The sequence below is a fragment of the Trichomycterus rosablanca genome, chromosome 13, assembly GCF_030014385.1.
Source record: "Trichomycterus rosablanca isolate fTriRos1 chromosome 13, fTriRos1.hap1, whole genome shotgun sequence".
Classification (NCBI taxonomy): domain Eukaryota; kingdom Metazoa; phylum Chordata; class Actinopteri; order Siluriformes; family Trichomycteridae; genus Trichomycterus; species Trichomycterus rosablanca.
Window position 1 is genome coordinate 9,512,899 of NC_086000.1, and position 18,817 is coordinate 9,531,715.

An 18,817-nucleotide genomic window follows, 5' to 3' on the forward strand; every position below is an offset into this window, starting at 1 on the left:
TGTTGTGCACACTGGTTGCTTGGAAACTCAGTTTGAGGCCCCCGATGGTGAATTTGCAGTGAAGTGTCGGCAAACATGGTCAGCTTGTTTACTCTCTGCTTCGCTACAGCCGGAACAGCAGCCGAACACAAAACTTGTGATGCCTCGTATTATTTAGAGGCTGTTTAATCACTGATCTGTGATTAAAACTAACAGATTTCTATTGTATGTAGTTTACTACATTAACTTCAGATTTCTATTGTATGTAGTTTACTACATTAACTTCAGATTTCTATTGTATGTAGTTTACTACATTAACTGCAGATTTCTATTGTATGTAGTTTACTACATTAACTACAGATTTCTATTGTATGTAGTTTACTACATTAACTTCAGATTTCTATTGTATGTAGTTTACTACATTAACTTCAGATTTCTATTGTATGTAGTTTACTACATTAACTTCAGATTTCTATTGTATGTTGTTTACTACATTAACTTCAGATTTCTATTGTATGTAGTTTACTACATTAACTGCAGATTTCTATTGTATGTAGTTTACTACATTAACTTCAGATTTCTATTGTATGTAGTTTACTACATTAACTTCAGATTTCTATTGTATGTAGTTTACTACATTAACTTCAGATTTCTATTGTATGTAGTTTACTACATTAACTTCAGATTTCTATTGTATGTTGTTTACTACATTAACTTCAGATTTCTATCGTATGTAGTTTACTACATTAACTTCAGATTTCTATCGTATGTAGTTTACTACATTAACTTCAGATTTCTATTGTATGTAGTTTACTACATTAACTTCAGATTTCTATCGTATGTAGTTTACTACATTAACTTCAGATTTCTATCGTATGTAGTTTACTACATTAACTTCAGATTTCTATCGTATGTAGTTTACTACATTAACTTCAGATTTCTATCGTATGTTGTTTACTACATTAACTTCAGATTTCTATCGTATGTAGTTTACTACATTAACTTCAGATTTCTATTGTATGTAGTTTACTACATTAACTACAGAGTTCTACTGTATGTAGTTTACTACATTAACTACAGCGTTCTACTGTATGTAGTTTACTACATTAACTACAGAGTTCTACTGTATGTAGTTTACTACATTAAGTACAGATTTCTATCGTATGTAGTTTACTACGTTAACTACAGAGTTCTACTGTATGTAGTTTACTACATTAACTACAGCGTTCTACTGTATGTAGTTTACTACATTAAGTACAGATTTCTATCGTATGTAGTTTACTACATTAAGTACAGATTTCTATCGTATGTAGTTTACTGCATTAAGTACAGATTTCTATCGTATGTAGTTTACTACATTAAGTACAGATTTCTATCGTATGTAGTTTACTACATTAAGTACAGATTTCTATCGTATGTAGTTTACTACGTTAACTACAGATTTCTATCGTATGTAGTTTACTACATTAACTACAGAGTTCTACTGTATGTAGTTTACTACATTAACTACAGCGTTCTACTGTATGTAGTTTACTACATTAACTACAGAGTTCTACTGTATGTAGTTTACTACATTAACTACAGATTTCTTTTTTTTGTAGTTACTACATTAATTACAGATTTCTATTGTATGTAGTTTACATTAACTACAGATTTCTATCGTATGTAGTTTACTACAGTACATTAACTACAGATTTCTATCGTATGTAGTTTACTACATTAACTACAGATTTCTATCGTGTGTAGTTTACTACATGAACTACAGAGTTCTATCGTATGTAGTTTACTACATTAACTACAGCGTTCTACTGTGTGTAGTTTACTACATTAATTACAGAGTTCTATCGTATGTAGTTTACTACATTAACTACAGATTTCTATCGTGTGTAGTTTACTACATTAACTACAGAGTTCTATCGTATGTAGTTTACTACATTAACTGCAGAGTTCTACTGTGTGTAGTTTACTACATTAACTACAGAGTTCTATCATATGTAGTTTACTACATTAACTACAGATTTTTATCGTGTGTAGTTTACTACATTAATTACAGATTTCTATTGTATGTAGTTTACTACATTAACTACAGATTTCTACTGTGTGTAGTTTACTACATTAACTACTGATTTCTATTGTATGTAGTTTACTACATTAACTACAGATTTCTATTGTATGTAGTTTACTACATTAACTACAGATTCTCCCTATTCATACAGTCATCTCACCGACTCCCGCCACACACCAGATGACCGAAAAACATGGTACAATCTGAATATCAGCTAAAAAAAAAGGTATCATGCACATCTGACAGAAATCTATATCATGTGCCGTAATGAAACCATGAAGGGAACATTGTACATTTCATTCCAATCACTCCACATCATATGCAGGAGCATTTTTCAGAAATAAAAATCTGTGATTTGTTGATACTCTTGAGTCTTTATTTAACTGACAGAGATCTAAAAATTAGATTTTTACTAATCAATTTGATTGTATTTTGTAGATACAAACAGACTTTGAATTTGATGCGTGTAACTCACTCAAAAAAGTTTGGACAAGGGCAAAATAAGAGTGAAAAGCTTATAACTGAACTGGTAACAGGTGACAGCATCATAATTGGGTATAAAAGAAGGACGCACAAAGCTTCATTCTTTGCAAACGTTCACCATCTACTATACACAATATTGTGAAAAGATTTTAGAGAAATCTCATTTTGTTGTAGGGCAAGTCTGAAACTATCACTGAATGTTCGTGACCTTCAAACTTTCAGTTGTCATTACATGAGAACCCGCCAGAAACTCCAAAACCTGCACATGGGCATTGTTGTGCCAATACCGTCATAACAATGGTCATTTTCATGGCTTTGGCCACTTCCCTGTAGACGCTGAGACTATGGGTCTGTCTGGAAACCTAGTATGCTGCCTTGTTGCCTGTTGCTTACCTAGGCAGCTGCCTAAATAGAGAGGATTCTAATAAGACATACGGCGGATTATTTGGACTTACTACTTAGACAGCGGTTACGGTGATACCATCTCCACAGTTTCGCTTACCAATGGGCTGAGGCAGCAAAACCCACATTTGTCACTTTTTGTAAGAAAAGTTGTGCTGCACTGAATGCTGGGATTTCCTTTACCGTTAAGGAAGCACTGGATGCTCTCTTGTTATTGTCAATTTATAGCTTCAAAATAAGGCACCTTAGTAGGTCGCATTTTAAGGCATCTAAGAATTTAGCCTTCTTCTCGGAAGCACAGTTACGAAGATGCACACACACACACACTGGACTAGCATAATTACCCACTGAGCCAACCAAGCGCCACATATTCATAACATTATAACGTAAATGCTGGCACATCACCATGCACCTCTTCACCTTATGTAGTGTTTACCGTATCCAGGGATTTGCATCTCCAACCGCACAGCTGCAAATGTGGAAATTTGATAGTAAGCTGTAGAGATGTACCGATCAGGGTTTTTGGCACCGATTTCGATCTTCGATCTCCTTTCAGGGCGATCGTCCGATAGCTGATTCCGATTGGGGGGGAGTGCAACATGCAATTTTTTGCGCAAAATTTGCAGTAAATAAACAAAGTAAATCAAACAAATACAGCCAATACTGTAATGATTATATTTAGACTAGGGGTTTTCAATCTGTGGGGCGTGCCCCCAGGGGGTAGGGGGAGGTTGGGCGAGTACTTGTCTGGGGGGGCGCGAGTGCCTGACCAGGGGGACAAGGCATTGAGAGATTTTTTTTTTACTTCTAAAACTAAAGCAATTCATTTTTTTCACCCACAGGAGACATATTTCATTAGTCTAACTGACCACACACACACACACACACACACAGGTTTAATGTTATACAGTTCAGTCTGAAAAAACCTTAAAAATAGGGCTCACAGTGAAGATAAACCGGTGACGAAAGCAACGGCGTGTGTGTGTCTTTAAGAGAGACGCTCTGTTCACAGTATAGATGTAAGTGATTCAGGAGTCGATTCATTTTATGTGAAGCGTAAGATTCTCTTCTCAGTTATCTCTCTGTGTTTACTGTTATTAATTAATGTCGTGGTTTTAAATAAACACCAGCTACTACAGAACATTTTGTGTGACTCTCTTACATTAAAAAGCTTAATTAAACTGCTATTACCACAGAGCGGTAACTGAGTCAGACTCGTTCTGCCTGTGGAGCTAAAAGTTTTCTGTCAGTCAGAGCAGATGATCCTGAACTAACGAATTTAGTAATTAAAAAACGTTTGCCTCTGATTGGCTCTGTAACGTTTTCTGTTCTCACCTACATCAAAAGCAAGAACCGCTTACGATTTACCAAAGTGAACCACGAATTTATATACTGTGCTCATAGAATCGACTCAGATGGGATCGGGTTGAATTATCTTTTTAAAGTAAATATTTCAATCAGCAAAATTGCATCGTATGTATGATGCACAACGTTAATTATGTTATTTTAGCTTGTGAAATGCGATGGTTGACGAATGGTGATGCGATGGTTAGCGCTTTGTAGCTCAAAGTCTGGATCAATCCACTGAGCTGTTAAGCTTAAGATGAAGGTGATCTTTACATATCACGCGATCGGATCTGCTGAATAGGAATTATAGGCTGATTTCGATACATAGCCGATCGATCCTTCCATCTCTAGTAAACTGGTTACCAGTAAACATGACTTGAGTAATATAACTTATATAACTAGATGAAAAATCAGGTATCTTGATTGGACTACTCATACTTTGAGTAAGCCCTCAATTGAATTAAGCTAATTAAAGTAGGCTGTTTACATGACCATTTGAATAATCAGATTACTGCCCCAGATTATCTGTAATCAGATTAATTATTGTGCATGTAAACCACTTAACATCCCGTTTAAACACCCTAGAGTGTTCAAGATTTTATAAATGTCTGTCTACTTTCTGTAATGTAATGAAACAGCCCCAAAGCATAATAATCAGGGCTGTCGTTAATCACGGTAATTAACAAGTTAAATCTTTAATTGCGATTAAAAAAATTTACTGAGATAAAAAATTTTAATCAAACTATTTTTATTTGGCTATGTTTTATGTGCCACATAAATATGTGTCACTGTGGTAATTTGCGCTGCTTTAACACAGTAACATTGTGTTTATACGGTAGAGATAACATCGGTCTTTCTCCAGTTTGTGTCGTGACTCAAGCTGCTGCTGCTACATATTGTGAAACATCGGGTATTTTAAATTGTCGTTTTTAAAAAGCGTGAGAAATCATCTCACATCAGGCATCTGTGCGCACAGACTCAGTCTAACTGAAAGTCCATGAACTGAACACGTCGTGGGAACATTACAATCACTGGTGTTAAATGGATCGCAATGGACTGTATAAACACAATAAAAATGTGCATAACTGTTTAAATTGTGCTTAGTTAGTAGTTTTGTGGTTCTTTAATCGCGATTAATCTCAATTAAAAATTTTAATCGCGTGACAGCCCTAATAATAATACAACCACCTGGTACTATCATGTGGTTTTTAAGGATGATTAAAAAACCACCTCTTTACTGAGCACTTAATCTGAGAACTAACATGTACTTACTAATGCTCTAATGTTCTAACAGAGTTTTAGCAGATTTGTGTCCTTGGACTGTTGTCTACTTAAACTAGAGTAAGGTAATGTTTACTATGGAAGCACTTCTGTAAGTCGCTCTAGATAATAAATGAAACTATGAGGCTGGAGATGATTAGAATCGCTGTGGCTCCAGCCACCTTGATAAAGCTGAGGGAAGAAATGGCAGTACTGGGTCAGAACCTGACTGACGTCACAGCTCTCTCAGGCTTAATATAGCAGCTCGGCTGAAGTCGTCATGATGGGAGCTGCAGCGGCTGCGGGAAGAGGAGCATATGAGACCATGGTGAGAAGGGAAGCTGTCAGTTCTCATTTCTCTTCAGACTAAATCTTCTAAGATGCAGGTTCATGAGGTGAAGATTTCTATTCATTACCCACAAGAAGCTCGCAGTCTGTGGCTTTTATTTATGTTTTACTTCTTTACTATTGCAGGAAATAAGCTTATTGGATTTGGGTACAATACACACCTAGTCCTCAGGCTGGGTTGTTCATGTGTACAGGGCAAACACACAGGACTTAAAGCCTTAATGAGATCTGTTGCACCTGCATATCCCATGGTTACATTTTGCACTGTACAAATCACGAAGAAATGAACTGAGCAGTGGGTTTGTGTATTGTTGTTGCCACGTACCAGTAGTCTATTTTCTATAGACTATAGTCTAATCTGCTAGCTCACCACAGCATAGGCTTAAGATCAACTCCTCAGGAGCTCAAATCAGTTGACAGATGACTGGCAGTGTCTGAGGGAGAGAAGGTCGAATGGGCTTTGTCCTCTTTGCCACTGCAAATGAGATGTCCAGTTCTGGTGGTGGGGCATTCTCGAAGAGAGTGACTCCTTATGAGAATCCACCCCTGGCAAGTGTAAAAGAAGCGACAGGTGCTCGTCTGGGGTTCTCTTCGGCCAGTGAAGAATTGGAAATGATAGACTGGGAGAAAAGAGATGAAAGCAAAGTGCAATATATGAGAACAGAGTCACTAGATATAGTGATATATCGCAAGAGTTGCTGTCCTATCAATGACATAGCATTTACATAACACACAACAACAATTACATAGATCAAGCATAACATTATGACCACTGACAGGTGCAGCGAATAACACTGATTATCTCTTCATCACGGCACCTGTTAGAGAGTGGGATGTATTAGGCAGCAAGTACAAGAACATTTTATCCTCAAAGTTGACGTGTTAGAAGCAGGAAAAATGGGCCAGTGTGAGGATTTGAGTGAGTTTGACAGGGGTCAGATTGTGATGGCTAGACAAATGGGTCAGAGCATCTCCAAAACTGCAGCTCTTGTGGGGGGGTTCCCGGTCTTCAGTGGTCAGTATGTATCAAAAGTGGTCCAAGGAAGGAACAGTGGTAAACCGGCGACAGGGTCATGGGCGACCAAGGCTCATTGATGCACGTAGGGAGCGATCCAACAGACGAGCTACTGTAGCTCAAATTGCTGAAGAGATTAATGCTGGTTCTGATTGAAAGGTGTTGGGAATGACCGAAGGTGTGTAAAGAAATAGATTGGCTTAGACTTTTTTCTAGAACATACAGATCAGCAGTTTGCTCCTGTTCCAACTCTTTTGAAAAAGTGTTTGTATATCTCTCTCCTAAGTGATTAAACCAGACAAAGACTTTATCCATAAATCACTGATGGGAATGACTGTCCCATGAATATAAATCAGTGAGTGGCCGCCAGATTAATCTCGTTTAAAACAATACTGTTTACTAATAATAGGACACTCATAGCAGAGACAGAGAATGACGCTAGTTCACTGGCTCCTCTCCATAACACAATTATTAAAATAGACAGTGGAAATTATTCTGCTCTTAATAACGGCAGGCCATCCAGGTCCGGATGCAGGAAAGCAGCCCTACACCACTGTTACCATGTTCCACTGTTGGTACGATGTTCTAACAATGAAATGCTGTGTTTACTTTTTCATCAGACATGAGAAAGTCCTTTTGTGAGACATAAAAAGTGGCACAGATACAGGGGGGTAGATAGATAAAGGAAAAAAGAACAAAAGCTGAGTTGCAAGTTGAGTTGGGAGAGGGGGGAATAATCACACCGTTGACAGAATACATATATTTTCACCGATCAGCCATAACATTAAAACCACCACCTTGTTTCTACACTGTGTCCATTTTTATCAGCTCCACTTACCATATAGAAGCACTTTGTAGTTCTACAATTACTGACTGTTGTCCATCTGTTTCTCTACATGCTTTTTTTTAGCATGCTTTCACCCTGTTCTTCAATGGTCAGGACCCCCACAGGACCACCACAGCAGGTATTATTTAGGTGGTGGATCATTGTCAGCACTGCAGTGACACTGACATGGTGGTGGTGTGTTAGTGTGTGTTGTGCTGGTATGAGCGGATTAGACACAGCAGCACTGCTGGAGTTTTTAGATACCGTGTCCACTTACTGTCCACTCTATTAGACACTCCTACCTAGATGGTCCACCTTGTAGATGTAAAGTCAGAGACGATCACTCATCTATTGCTGCTGTTTGAGTTGGTCATCTTCTAGACCTTCATCAGTGGTCACAGGACGCTGCCCACGGGGCACTGTTGGCTGGATATTTTTGGTTGGTGGACTATTCTCCGTCCAGCAGTGACAGTGAGGTGTTTAAAAGCTCCTACACACTAACACACCACCACCATGTCAGTGTCACTGCAGTGCTGAGAATGATCCACCACCTAAGTAATACCTGCTCTGTGGTGGTCCTGTGGGGGTTCTGACCATTGAAGAACAGGGTAAAAGCAGGCTAAAAAAATATGTAGAGAAACAGATGGACTACAGTCAGTAATTGTAGAACTACAAAGCGGACAGCGAGTGTAGAAACAAGGAGGTGGTCATAATGTTATGCCTGATCGGTGTTCTTTCTTCACATATCCCAGCTTGTTTGGAATCTGGGGTCAGAGCGCAGGGTCAGCCGTTGTATGGCGCCCCTGGAGCCAAGAGGGTTAAGGGCCTTGCTTAAGGGCCCAACAGTGGCTGCCAGGCAGAGCTTTGATTTGTACTCTCAACCTTTTAATTGATAATCCAAAGCTCTACCCACTAGGCTACCACTGTGTTTTACTGGTGCTGTGGTCGGACAAGTCTAACTTTTAGACCTGTCTTGTGTTCTCCAAACCAGTAAGGGAACTGAGCATCCTGATTGTTACCAAACCCAGCATATGTCCGGGTATAGGGGTGGGTTAGTGCCAATGGCAGGGGTAACAATCATATGTTTGGAGGCAGCCATCAAATTCTGAATGAGCATACAGGATTTTTAATAATAGTTAGGTGTTTATTAAATTAAAACAGGGTTAAAAGCTTGTTTCCCTGAAACTGTTCTTTCTTGCCTTTACCTGTTCTGTTCTAAATTTATAGTGTGTGGGTGTGAGGACAGGGTGAAATGAAGGGTAAAATGAACACGGTCGTGGTTGTGCCCTCGCTTCCACTGAACTCTATGTGATAAATAGCACAAGCTTCAGAACTGAAAGCCATGCTCTGATGCACTGTAAAAGTGATTGACAAATGGATGATTGGCAAAATGCCCTCACTGGCACTGGAATGATGTAGGAAGTAGGGCGGGGAAATTGAGGTGGCATAGTTACTATTTCAGATCAGGCTGTACTGCTCTGCTATCAAGTGCTGTGATGTGCTGGATCATTTTGCTTTTACTGATTAGATGTTAAAATAACATATAAAGTGACATGGCGCCAGCTCACTGACTTCTGCATTTCAGCAGCCACAAAATTTACCTCCCACTTACCCTTGTCTTTTGTTTGTTGCTTCTTCATTCATCAGGGCCAGACACAAAGCGATCGCAGTGATTTTTTGGAAAATCGGGTAAATCATTGGGTTCTTTTGTCAATTTGTTGTCTTTACTAACATCAATTTTACTAAAAACAATCTTATATGCCCCTGACTTTTTTTATTTTTTTATTTTATTTTATATTTCCCCCCCTCTTTTTCCCCCAATTTTTATCCCTCAGTCTAGTCGTGTCCAATTACCCTGAATGCGTCCTCTATACTGGTTCGACCTTTCACCGCTTCTCGACTGACATGGGCTCCCTCCGGTATGCAGAGTCAGTACAGATTGTTCATTGGAATCGAATCAGGGAGCTGTGCTCTTATCTATGGTAAAGATTCATTCGTTTTGCTCACTCTATTTCATTATGATGTTGTGCGTAAACAACTCCATGAATCACTTCATTTGTTAAAGAGATTCAGAGGTCAGGCCTTGAAAAACAGCTGTATAAACCAATCAGAGCTTCCGAATTTAGATTCTGGGCGGAATTTCAATCTCCTTCTCCCTCCCCCAATATAGTCGTGGTTCGACCCTTCACCGCCGACTGAGGACGCCTCTCAACTGACATACGCCCTTTCCGCATTTTACACCTGCACGAGTCGAGTTCATAAACTTGACAGGCACTGTGCACGGAGGGCCACACCCCCATCAGCATTATTCCTCAGCCCTGTGCAGGGGCCGCAGTCGCACCAGTTATGAGGACCCATGATCCGATGAACAACAGCCAATCGTTGTTCATGCAGCCGCCCAGCTTAGTCGGAAAGGCAGAGCAGAGATTCGATACGATGTATTCGAAACCACAACTCTGGTGAGCTAGCGTACTTTTACCGCCTGAGCGGCCTGATGCCCCTGACTTTTGATCAGTGACGTTCAGACTCCAATATGCAAAGCAAAAGTAATACATCGACAACACCCAGAAACGACTTCAACTTCTCTGGGCTCAAGCTCAAGACTGATGCAAAGTAGAATTGTGTGCTGTGGTCAGATGAATCCAGCTTTCGGATTGTACATACCGCACCCTTATCACATAAATGCTGGGCTAAATGCAGGTTTGGGCTTTGTGGTAGGCTAAACTCCAGGTAAACAGAGGAGAAGAATTAATAGAAGGTTGTAACAAAGGGTTATTCAAACCCTTGAGTTAAATAAAACGCTATTCATTTCATTACATTTTCGGCATTTAGCAGACGCTTTTATCCAAAGCGACTTACAGTACTGTGACAGTATATTGTCTAAGCAATTGAGGGTTAAGGGCCTTGCTTAAGGGCCCAACAGTGGCAACCAGGCAGTGGTGGGGCTTGAGCCCTTTTGATTTCTAGTCCAGTACCTTAACCACTAGGCTACAACTGCTATAGTAGGGGACCTCACTGCTGACTTTAAAAAGCCAAACTGGAGTTTGCCAGAATCCTAGGCGATACTGACCTGGCCACCATCCAGCAGGCAGAATTGGCTGTGTCTGAGGGAGGAAGCATGAACAGAGTTTCACTGTCGCTGTGTAATAGCACCTTCTTCTGTCTGGTTGAGGCACCTGAACTAGTGATGGACGGTTTGCTCTCGGTGAGACTACATTACTGTCACGTAAAAAAAAGATGCAGCCGGTCGGTATTGAAATACACATTTGCGGTCCCCAAGGATATTCCGCTAGCAAACCAGCGCTGAGATGCTAAACTCCTCGGTTCGAATCTCAGTTCTGCTATCGGTCGGCTGGGCACCCTCTGTCTAACAGTTGGCAGACAGAATTGGCCGCTAAAGTCCGGGTGGGGTCTTCAAACGCTGTGTAAGGATCCTGGTTAGCAGCCCGAGGCACCTGTGCAAAAGTGAAGGCCTCATGTGCGAATCCACCGAGGCACCAAGGTTGGAGGGGGACGTGGGACAGGCGAATATACCCTCCTCGGACGCAATTGGGATCGCCAGCAGTTGAAGACTAATTGGCTACACTAAACTAAGAGAAAAAGGGAGAAAATAAATAGCATAAATAAATAGGAAAGAAAATAAAGGAACATTCGCTTCTCCTAATACTCCAGCCAGTGGACATTAGCTAGCATGGGTTCTTTGCCTGGCCTTGGACTACTCCATTGTAAACATAAAATGGGTTTGATGCACTGTGTCTCATCATTGTTGGAAAAAACACAGCCTTCATCTAGCCATCAATGAGTATTGGTTGCCCAACAAAATAGCCAGGGGTTTGTTGTTGAAGGGCAGTTGTACCCTAGTGTTTAAGGTACTGGACTACTAATGGAAAGGTCGCTGGTTCAAGTCCCACCACTGCCAGATTGCAACTGTTGGGCCCTTGAGCAAGGCCCTTAATCCTCGATTGCTTAGACCAGACTTTCTCAACCGGGGTGCCGCCTGGCTTCATCAGGGGTGCCGTCAAAAATATTCTGATAATGATGGGTCGTTTGCGAACGATCCGATTCTGTTGAACGGTAAAATGAACAAAAGGAACCGAGTCGCACCTCTGGGAGTCGCTATATATATTTTTATTTCTGCGCAGTTCTTATCGGCTGTAATCCACGCATTCCGCTTCGCGTCAGTTGAGGGAATTAATTAGTCATAATGAGAGCTGTTTATTGTCGAAATTCAAATCCGAGAGCGGAGAGCGAGTGAGACACACACACACACACAAACTGAACTGACCTCATTACTGTAAATATTACAATTTTTATTGTTATTATTTTGCACTGTTTTTATTAATATTTTATTCTATTTTATATTTTTTTGCACATGTAACTGTTTTGTATATATTTGTTCTTTTTACTGTTCTTTTTATTATTTCTCTCTAACTTGCTTTGGCAATACGAATGTCTTTATTTGTCATGCCAATAAAGCTTCTTTTGAGTTTGAGTTGAGAGAGCCGTAACCGAGCTACAGAGAGAACATGCAGAAGAGAAGCAGTGCTCTTAGTATAATGACAAATAATTGAGAAATAAACTATAAACTTGTTTAATTATGTAAAATCTGATTCGTTCATGGTGCGAACTGAGCTTTTCGAGCCTAACTTACATCAAAAACAAGTACTGACGACTGAGGGCTCTGGACCAGGAGCTCCGTTTCTGCCTCTCATCCATCCCTGCCAGAATAGGGCGATTGTGTGCATCATCCCAGACTCAGGTTTCCCATTAAAAGTAAGTCACGTTTACCCCTCCCTTCCTAAATGACACCTTATGGTGTGTGTGCGTGTGTGTTAGCAGTCCGAGGGATGCAGAGTGTACGTTTTTTAATACATTTTAGACTGGGGTGACTTGAGATTTTGCATACTTTTAAAGGTGACTGAAAAGAGGTTGAGAAACACTGGCTTAGACAATATGCTGTCACAGTACTGTAAGTCGCTTTGGATAATAGCATCTGCTAAGTGCCGTAAATGTAAACGTAAATTTTTGTTCTTCCTTGGTCCACAGTAAGTAGGTATTTAGTGTGGGTCTGTGAGCACCCCTTGCTCTTTTGTTGATACCTCAACCCAGTAGTCTTGCCATAACAATTCGCCCTATTTTAAAGTCTCTCAGGTCTTTATGCTGATCATTTCTGCTGCATTCAACATGTGAACTATGAGTAACTATGAGCCACACGTTTAATATATCCCTGACGATCACATGCATCATCATGCATGTCTTTAGGGGTTGATTCTAAAATTTTGGCTCATTAGTAAGTAAGAGATGTATTAGAGGACTGCTGAAGTAATACGGTTTGTTATCCCTCTGCTGTAATAAAAACAGGTAATAAAAAATAAATGTACAGGCTTGTCTTTGCGCTTGTATTTGCCAAAAGCCTCTATTTAAATCCTGGCATTCATGATGCTGCTTCTTTAATTAAATTTAAGAACAGGCCTGCTCTGTAGAGGTTTACTGTAGAGAGTAAACACAATCCTGATAAGGAACTGTGGGCTTGGAGGCAACATAGGATTGAAATGGAAACAAAACCAAAAAGAAAAGTTACTTGACAGAATGATGCAAGTAAAGCTGATAGGGACAGATGTAGCCTAGTGGCTAGAGCGTTGAGCTATCAACTGAACAGTTGAGAGTTCGAATCCCAGCTCTGCCATGCAGCCCCTTTTGGGCCCTTGAGCAAGACCCTTAACCCTCACTGCTCCAGGGGCGCCGTATGATGGCTGACCCTGCGCTCTGACCCCAGCTTCCAAAAAGGCTGGGATACGCAAATGTTTTACGGACTGTAGACTCATGAACACAGATGTTAGCCTGTACCAATGACGCCTTCCAATCTTTGGCTGTCACTCGGGGTTGTTTCTTTACCTCGTTGATGAGTCTCCGTTGTGCTCTTGGGGTCATTTTGACTGGGCGCCCACTTCTTGGCAGAGTAGCCACAGTCCCAAATTGTCTCCATTTGTAAATTGTTTGCCTTACTATAGACTGGTGAATTTCTAAAGTCTTTGAAATCACTTTGTTTGGTTTTTATCAGTCAAAGTAGCTCTAGTCCACACCTCCAAACTCATTTTCTTAACAAGACTCCAGGTACGCTAACACCTGACTCCAGTTAGCTTGTTTGAGATCAATAACTCAAGGGTTCACATACTGTATCCACTAGCACCATGAGGTTTTTATGGTTGTTCTCAATGAAGAATGAATGATCAGAAATTTTTTTGTGTTATTATTTTAGGCACATTATATTCGTCAATACACTTGACTTGGATGAGGATCAGATTTTTTGACAAATTAATGCAGAAAACCATAAAATTCCAAAAGGTTCACATACTTTTTCTTGCCACTGTGTATATTATATATATATATTTTGGGCGGCACGGTGGCTAAGTGGGTAGCACTGTTACCCGGTCCGGGTCCTTTCTGTGTGGAGTTTGCATGTTCTCCCCGTGTCTGCGTGGGTTTACTCCGGGAGCTCCGGTTTCCTCCCACAGTCCAAAGACTGTGGTGAGGTGAATTGGAGATATAAAATTGTCCATGACTGTGTTAAATATATATAGCAGAAACAAACACAGACACATCTCTGCACAAGAGAGGATTTTTCTGAAACTAAATGCAATGCAACCACAGTATGTCTCTTCCCTGTAGTTTTTTCTCTATCACGTATTACCGAGCGGAATGTAATAAAATGAAATGTAAGCCCAGTCTGGCTACAAGTTATACAACAGATGATTTATTGCAATTATTTTAAACTATTTTTGTTATTAAAATATACTTTTGTCAATTTGTATACTTTTGACAACAATCTTTTTTTCTCATTTAAGTGTTGTTTGAATTAGATGATTGTTCATCACTGATATTAATATCGGGGCTGTATTATAATTACAGTAGCGCCTCTCGCTGCCTGAACAAAAGAATGAAGAGCCATTTCTTTGAACGGCTCTTTAAAAGGAACCGAGTCAAAAGATCCGACTCCCCATCACAGAATTTACTGCAGCAGTTTCCCAGACGCGATTTTTTTAGTGTTTATTTTACTCAGTAACGGATCTTATTTAAAAGGTAGCGAATTACAATTCTTAATACAAAACATACTTAAGTAAAAGTAAAATTACTGGTTGTAAAATCTACTTTAAAAAGTACAAGTACACAAAAAAACTACTTAATTACAGTAACGCGAGTAAATGTAATTTGTTTCTTTCCACCTCTGGTCAAATAGCTGTGCATCACAGGGAACGTTCCCGGTTGTTGTTGCAACTTTCTGTGTTGAAAACTTTTGAACCACCAAGAGATATTGCAAATCTGAGAAAATTCTGGTCTTCTTTGATATGCTACATGACCGCTTTCCTATTGGGAAAACTTGCCCTTGATCCAATATGGTGGCTTTCAAGATGGCGGCTATGTTCCGGACATAGCCTAAAAGATAGGCCCCCTCACCCATTACTTGCTGGGGTATTTAGATATGTCATTTTCCCTTTCGTTTCCGAAATAAAAGAGTGTCCTGTGACTTTTGACTCACCCCGTATAAGCATGATCAAACAGTTCAGTTCTTATCATGGCAAGGTTGTTCCTATATATGTGATTTAAGGATATCATCAAGCTGTCATCCATCACTGATATCGAGCGCTGGGCTTTTGTCAGCTTTTGTAACACTGGTATGGGTGTGAACATTCATGTGGGAGTCATGATGTGGCTTGAACAGATATGATTTGCAACTGGTTTCTTATCAAATCTGTTTTGTGCATGCTGGGAGTTGACGGATGTAGGTGTGTTAACTTGTGTACAGGAAACGTTTTTGACAATTTTTCCACATCAGTGGAAAACGTGCAATACCAAGGGCATACTTTATATGTTTGTACTGTTTCTCTGTCACCCCATGCCCATTTCTCAGTCAAAAGGGACCCCTATATGACTCCAAATGGTTTGACCAGATGACGTTTGGGGTGGTGGATTATTCTCAGCATTGCAATGACACTAGGGATGTCCCGATCACGTTTTATTGTTCCCGATCCTGATCATTAATTTTGATTCCGATACCGAGTCTCAAACTGATACTTGTATTTTCTAGATATTGTCTAGATAAGAACTAGATAATACTGTTCACACAGTGCACACTTCAAGTACATTACAGTTATTCAAATTATTCCAATGTATATGTTTAACAACTGAATAGCTCTGCAGTGCTGCAGGAAAAAAATTGCCTGAATCCAAGCTATTGCTTAATGTTCTTTTATTTTTACAAAATAAAAGTAAACAAACTTAGTGCAGCATTGTGGTAGTAAAACTAGAACACTCAAAATGAAGTGAAGGTTTTTTTTGAGGAAAATCAGCATCTCTGTCGTGTTAGCGGACAGCCGGTTCCTCTTCTCATCATATAATAATAAACTCGCTGTATTCGACTGAGTGTTTATTTTTTAGGTGCCGTATCAAATTGGTAGTAATTGTAGATCGTTTGGTTAAATGATATCTGGTTTGTCTCTTATGAGCCACCGTACTTGTATGCGTGTTGTAACTGTAACAAACTTTTCTGTGGTTGTATTGTGATAATGGTCTGATGGACGTTTCTACGCGAAGTGAGTGTGTTTTGACCCTTTGGGGCTTCCATAGTGCACGGAATAGCGTGCTTGGCTAACGCGATGACTCTAGCTGTCCGCTATGCGGTACCGTAACAGAAGAAGTTAATAAAGTCTTCTGCTCCCGACAATTTGTGAATATACCGTGTATTTATTTCTTTATTAAGCAAGTGCATCACTACGACGCTCGGTTACATAACTAAGCCAATCAGAGTGCTTGATACTGAGATGTCGTTCAGTCTTGTAACACGTAAACTTGTAAAAGCTGTATGTTATGGTCCTGAAGTTTTCATACTCGGATTAAAAGTTATTGTTTTGTAAACCGGAGTGATCCTTGACTCACACACCATATAAATAGTAAAATTCTACAGTAATGAACGCAGCTCTGCTCCTACCGCCTCGTGAAACGCTCGCATTGCAGACATTACACTTCACTGTTGGACTTGTTTCACTTTCCAATTTAAAGTATTTCCACACAGCGGACATGCTGACGTAAAACGAAGGATCGGGTTTAGGATCGGCTTTAGTAAAGCCGATACCGATCAGTTAAAAGATGCCTTGATCGGCCGATCGGAATCGGGACATCCCTTAATGACACTAACATGGTAATTAATGTATAAGGTGCAGCAGTGTTGGACCCGGACCGCTCCTCCTGGGAATCGAACCCAGGACCGTCTTGCTGTGACAGTGGTGACAGTGCTACCCACTGAGCCATTGTGCCAGTTTGCTAGAAGCTCCATATCTTTTCAATCATAAAGACATGCTTTGATGAGTCTGGTGTGGTAGGACTCCTCGGTCCTGAACAGAACTCACCTTACACCCTATTAAACACCTTTGGGATAAATTAAAACACTTTTTTGCCCAACATCATTGCTGACCTTCCCAAATTCCCACAAACTCTCCAATATTTTCAGGAAAGCCATCCCTGAAGACTTGAGGCTGTTCCATACCTGTACATTAATGCTCTTGTTTTGAAATGGAACGTCCACCAAGCTCATGGTCACATATTTTTTGCCATATTAAGTTCTATTACCGGAACACTTGGGCCACTAGTTTGAACAAGCCTTTATGTGTTAATGAAACGTCTCTCTGTCTTTATCTTTCACAGGTAAACTTTGTGGCGTGTCAGCTTTTCGCTTTGGTCACAGCCTGTTGGTTCCGACTCTATCTGCATCCCAGTAAGACCAGTCCCTTTATTCGGCATGTGGTGGCCACACTGCTGGGTTTCTACTTAGCCCTCTTCTGCTTTGGCTGGTAAGAAAGAGTGTGTGTGTGTGTGTTCATGTGTGTCTTGCAAATATTTAGGCAGGACAAATAGTAGATTGATTGGTTTGACAGCTTTAAACTATTTATCTTATTTGTGCGCTGTAAATTATATAATTACACATTGTGTAGCACACAAGGAAGGAAATCATCGGTCAACAATGACAGACATCCCAAGTGTCCCGGAAGTTCCGGGAGTCTCCTGCATATACATTGTGGCTCCCTGATGCCCGCAAGTCAGATAAAATCTCCCGGAATCTAGAACGAGCGGCCAAGAGCGACACACGCACGCACGCAGGCGACACAGAATTTTTTTCCCGATCGCGTATTAAATCCGTTATCTGATATACAATCTAGCGCACTGTGTAGGGAACATAAATCAATTGTCTAATATACTGTCTAGTGCACTATGTAGGGAACATAAATCCGTTATCTGATATACAATCTAGTGCACTATGTAGGCAACATAATTAATGATGTAATACACTATCTAGTGCACTATGTAAGGAACACAAATCATCATCTAGTTATACTTTCTAGTGCACTATGTAGTGAACATGAATGCGTTATCTAATACACTATCTAGTGCACTGTGTAGGGAACATAAATCCGTTATCTGATATACAATTTAGTGCACTGTGTAGGAAACATAATTAATGATGTAATACACTATCTAGTGCACTATGTAAGGAACACAAATCATCATCTAGTTATACTTTCTAGTGCACTATGTAGTGAACATGAATGCGTTATCTAATACACTATCTAGTGCACTGTGTAGGGAACATAAATCCGTTATCTGATATACAATTTAGTGCACTATGTAGGAAACATAATTAATGATGTAATACACTATCTAGTGCACTATGTAAGGAACACAAATCATCATCTAGTTATACTTTCTAGTGCACTATGTAGTGAACATGAATGCGTTATCTAATACACTATCTAGTGCACTGTGTAGGGAACCTAAATCCGTGATCTGATATACAATTTAGTGCACTATGTAGGAAACATAATTAATGATGTAATACACTATCTAGTGCACTATGTAAGGAACACAAATCATCATCTGGTTATACTTTCTAGTGCACTATGTAGTGAACATGAATGCGTTATCTAATACACTATCTAGTATACTATGTTGGGAACCTAAATCCGCGATCTGATATACAATCTAGTGCACTATGTAGGGAACATAATGATGTAATAGACTATCTAGTGCACTATGTAAGGAA

At 39.9% G+C, this 18,817-nt stretch overlaps 1 protein-coding gene across 1 annotated transcript in view; it reads left to right on the forward strand.

The window, feature by feature from the left end:
* The window catches only part of mboat2a (membrane bound O-acyltransferase domain containing 2a), a 110,637-nt gene that overhangs the window by 37,936 nt on the left and 53,884 nt on the right, over positions 1-18,817 (forward strand). Inside the window, exon 2 of the mRNA XM_063007095.1 lies at positions 17,425-17,570. Coding sequence (XP_062863165.1) covers positions 17,425-17,570 — 146 coding nt within the window. The remainder of the gene's footprint in view (positions 1-17,424; positions 17,571-18,817) is intronic.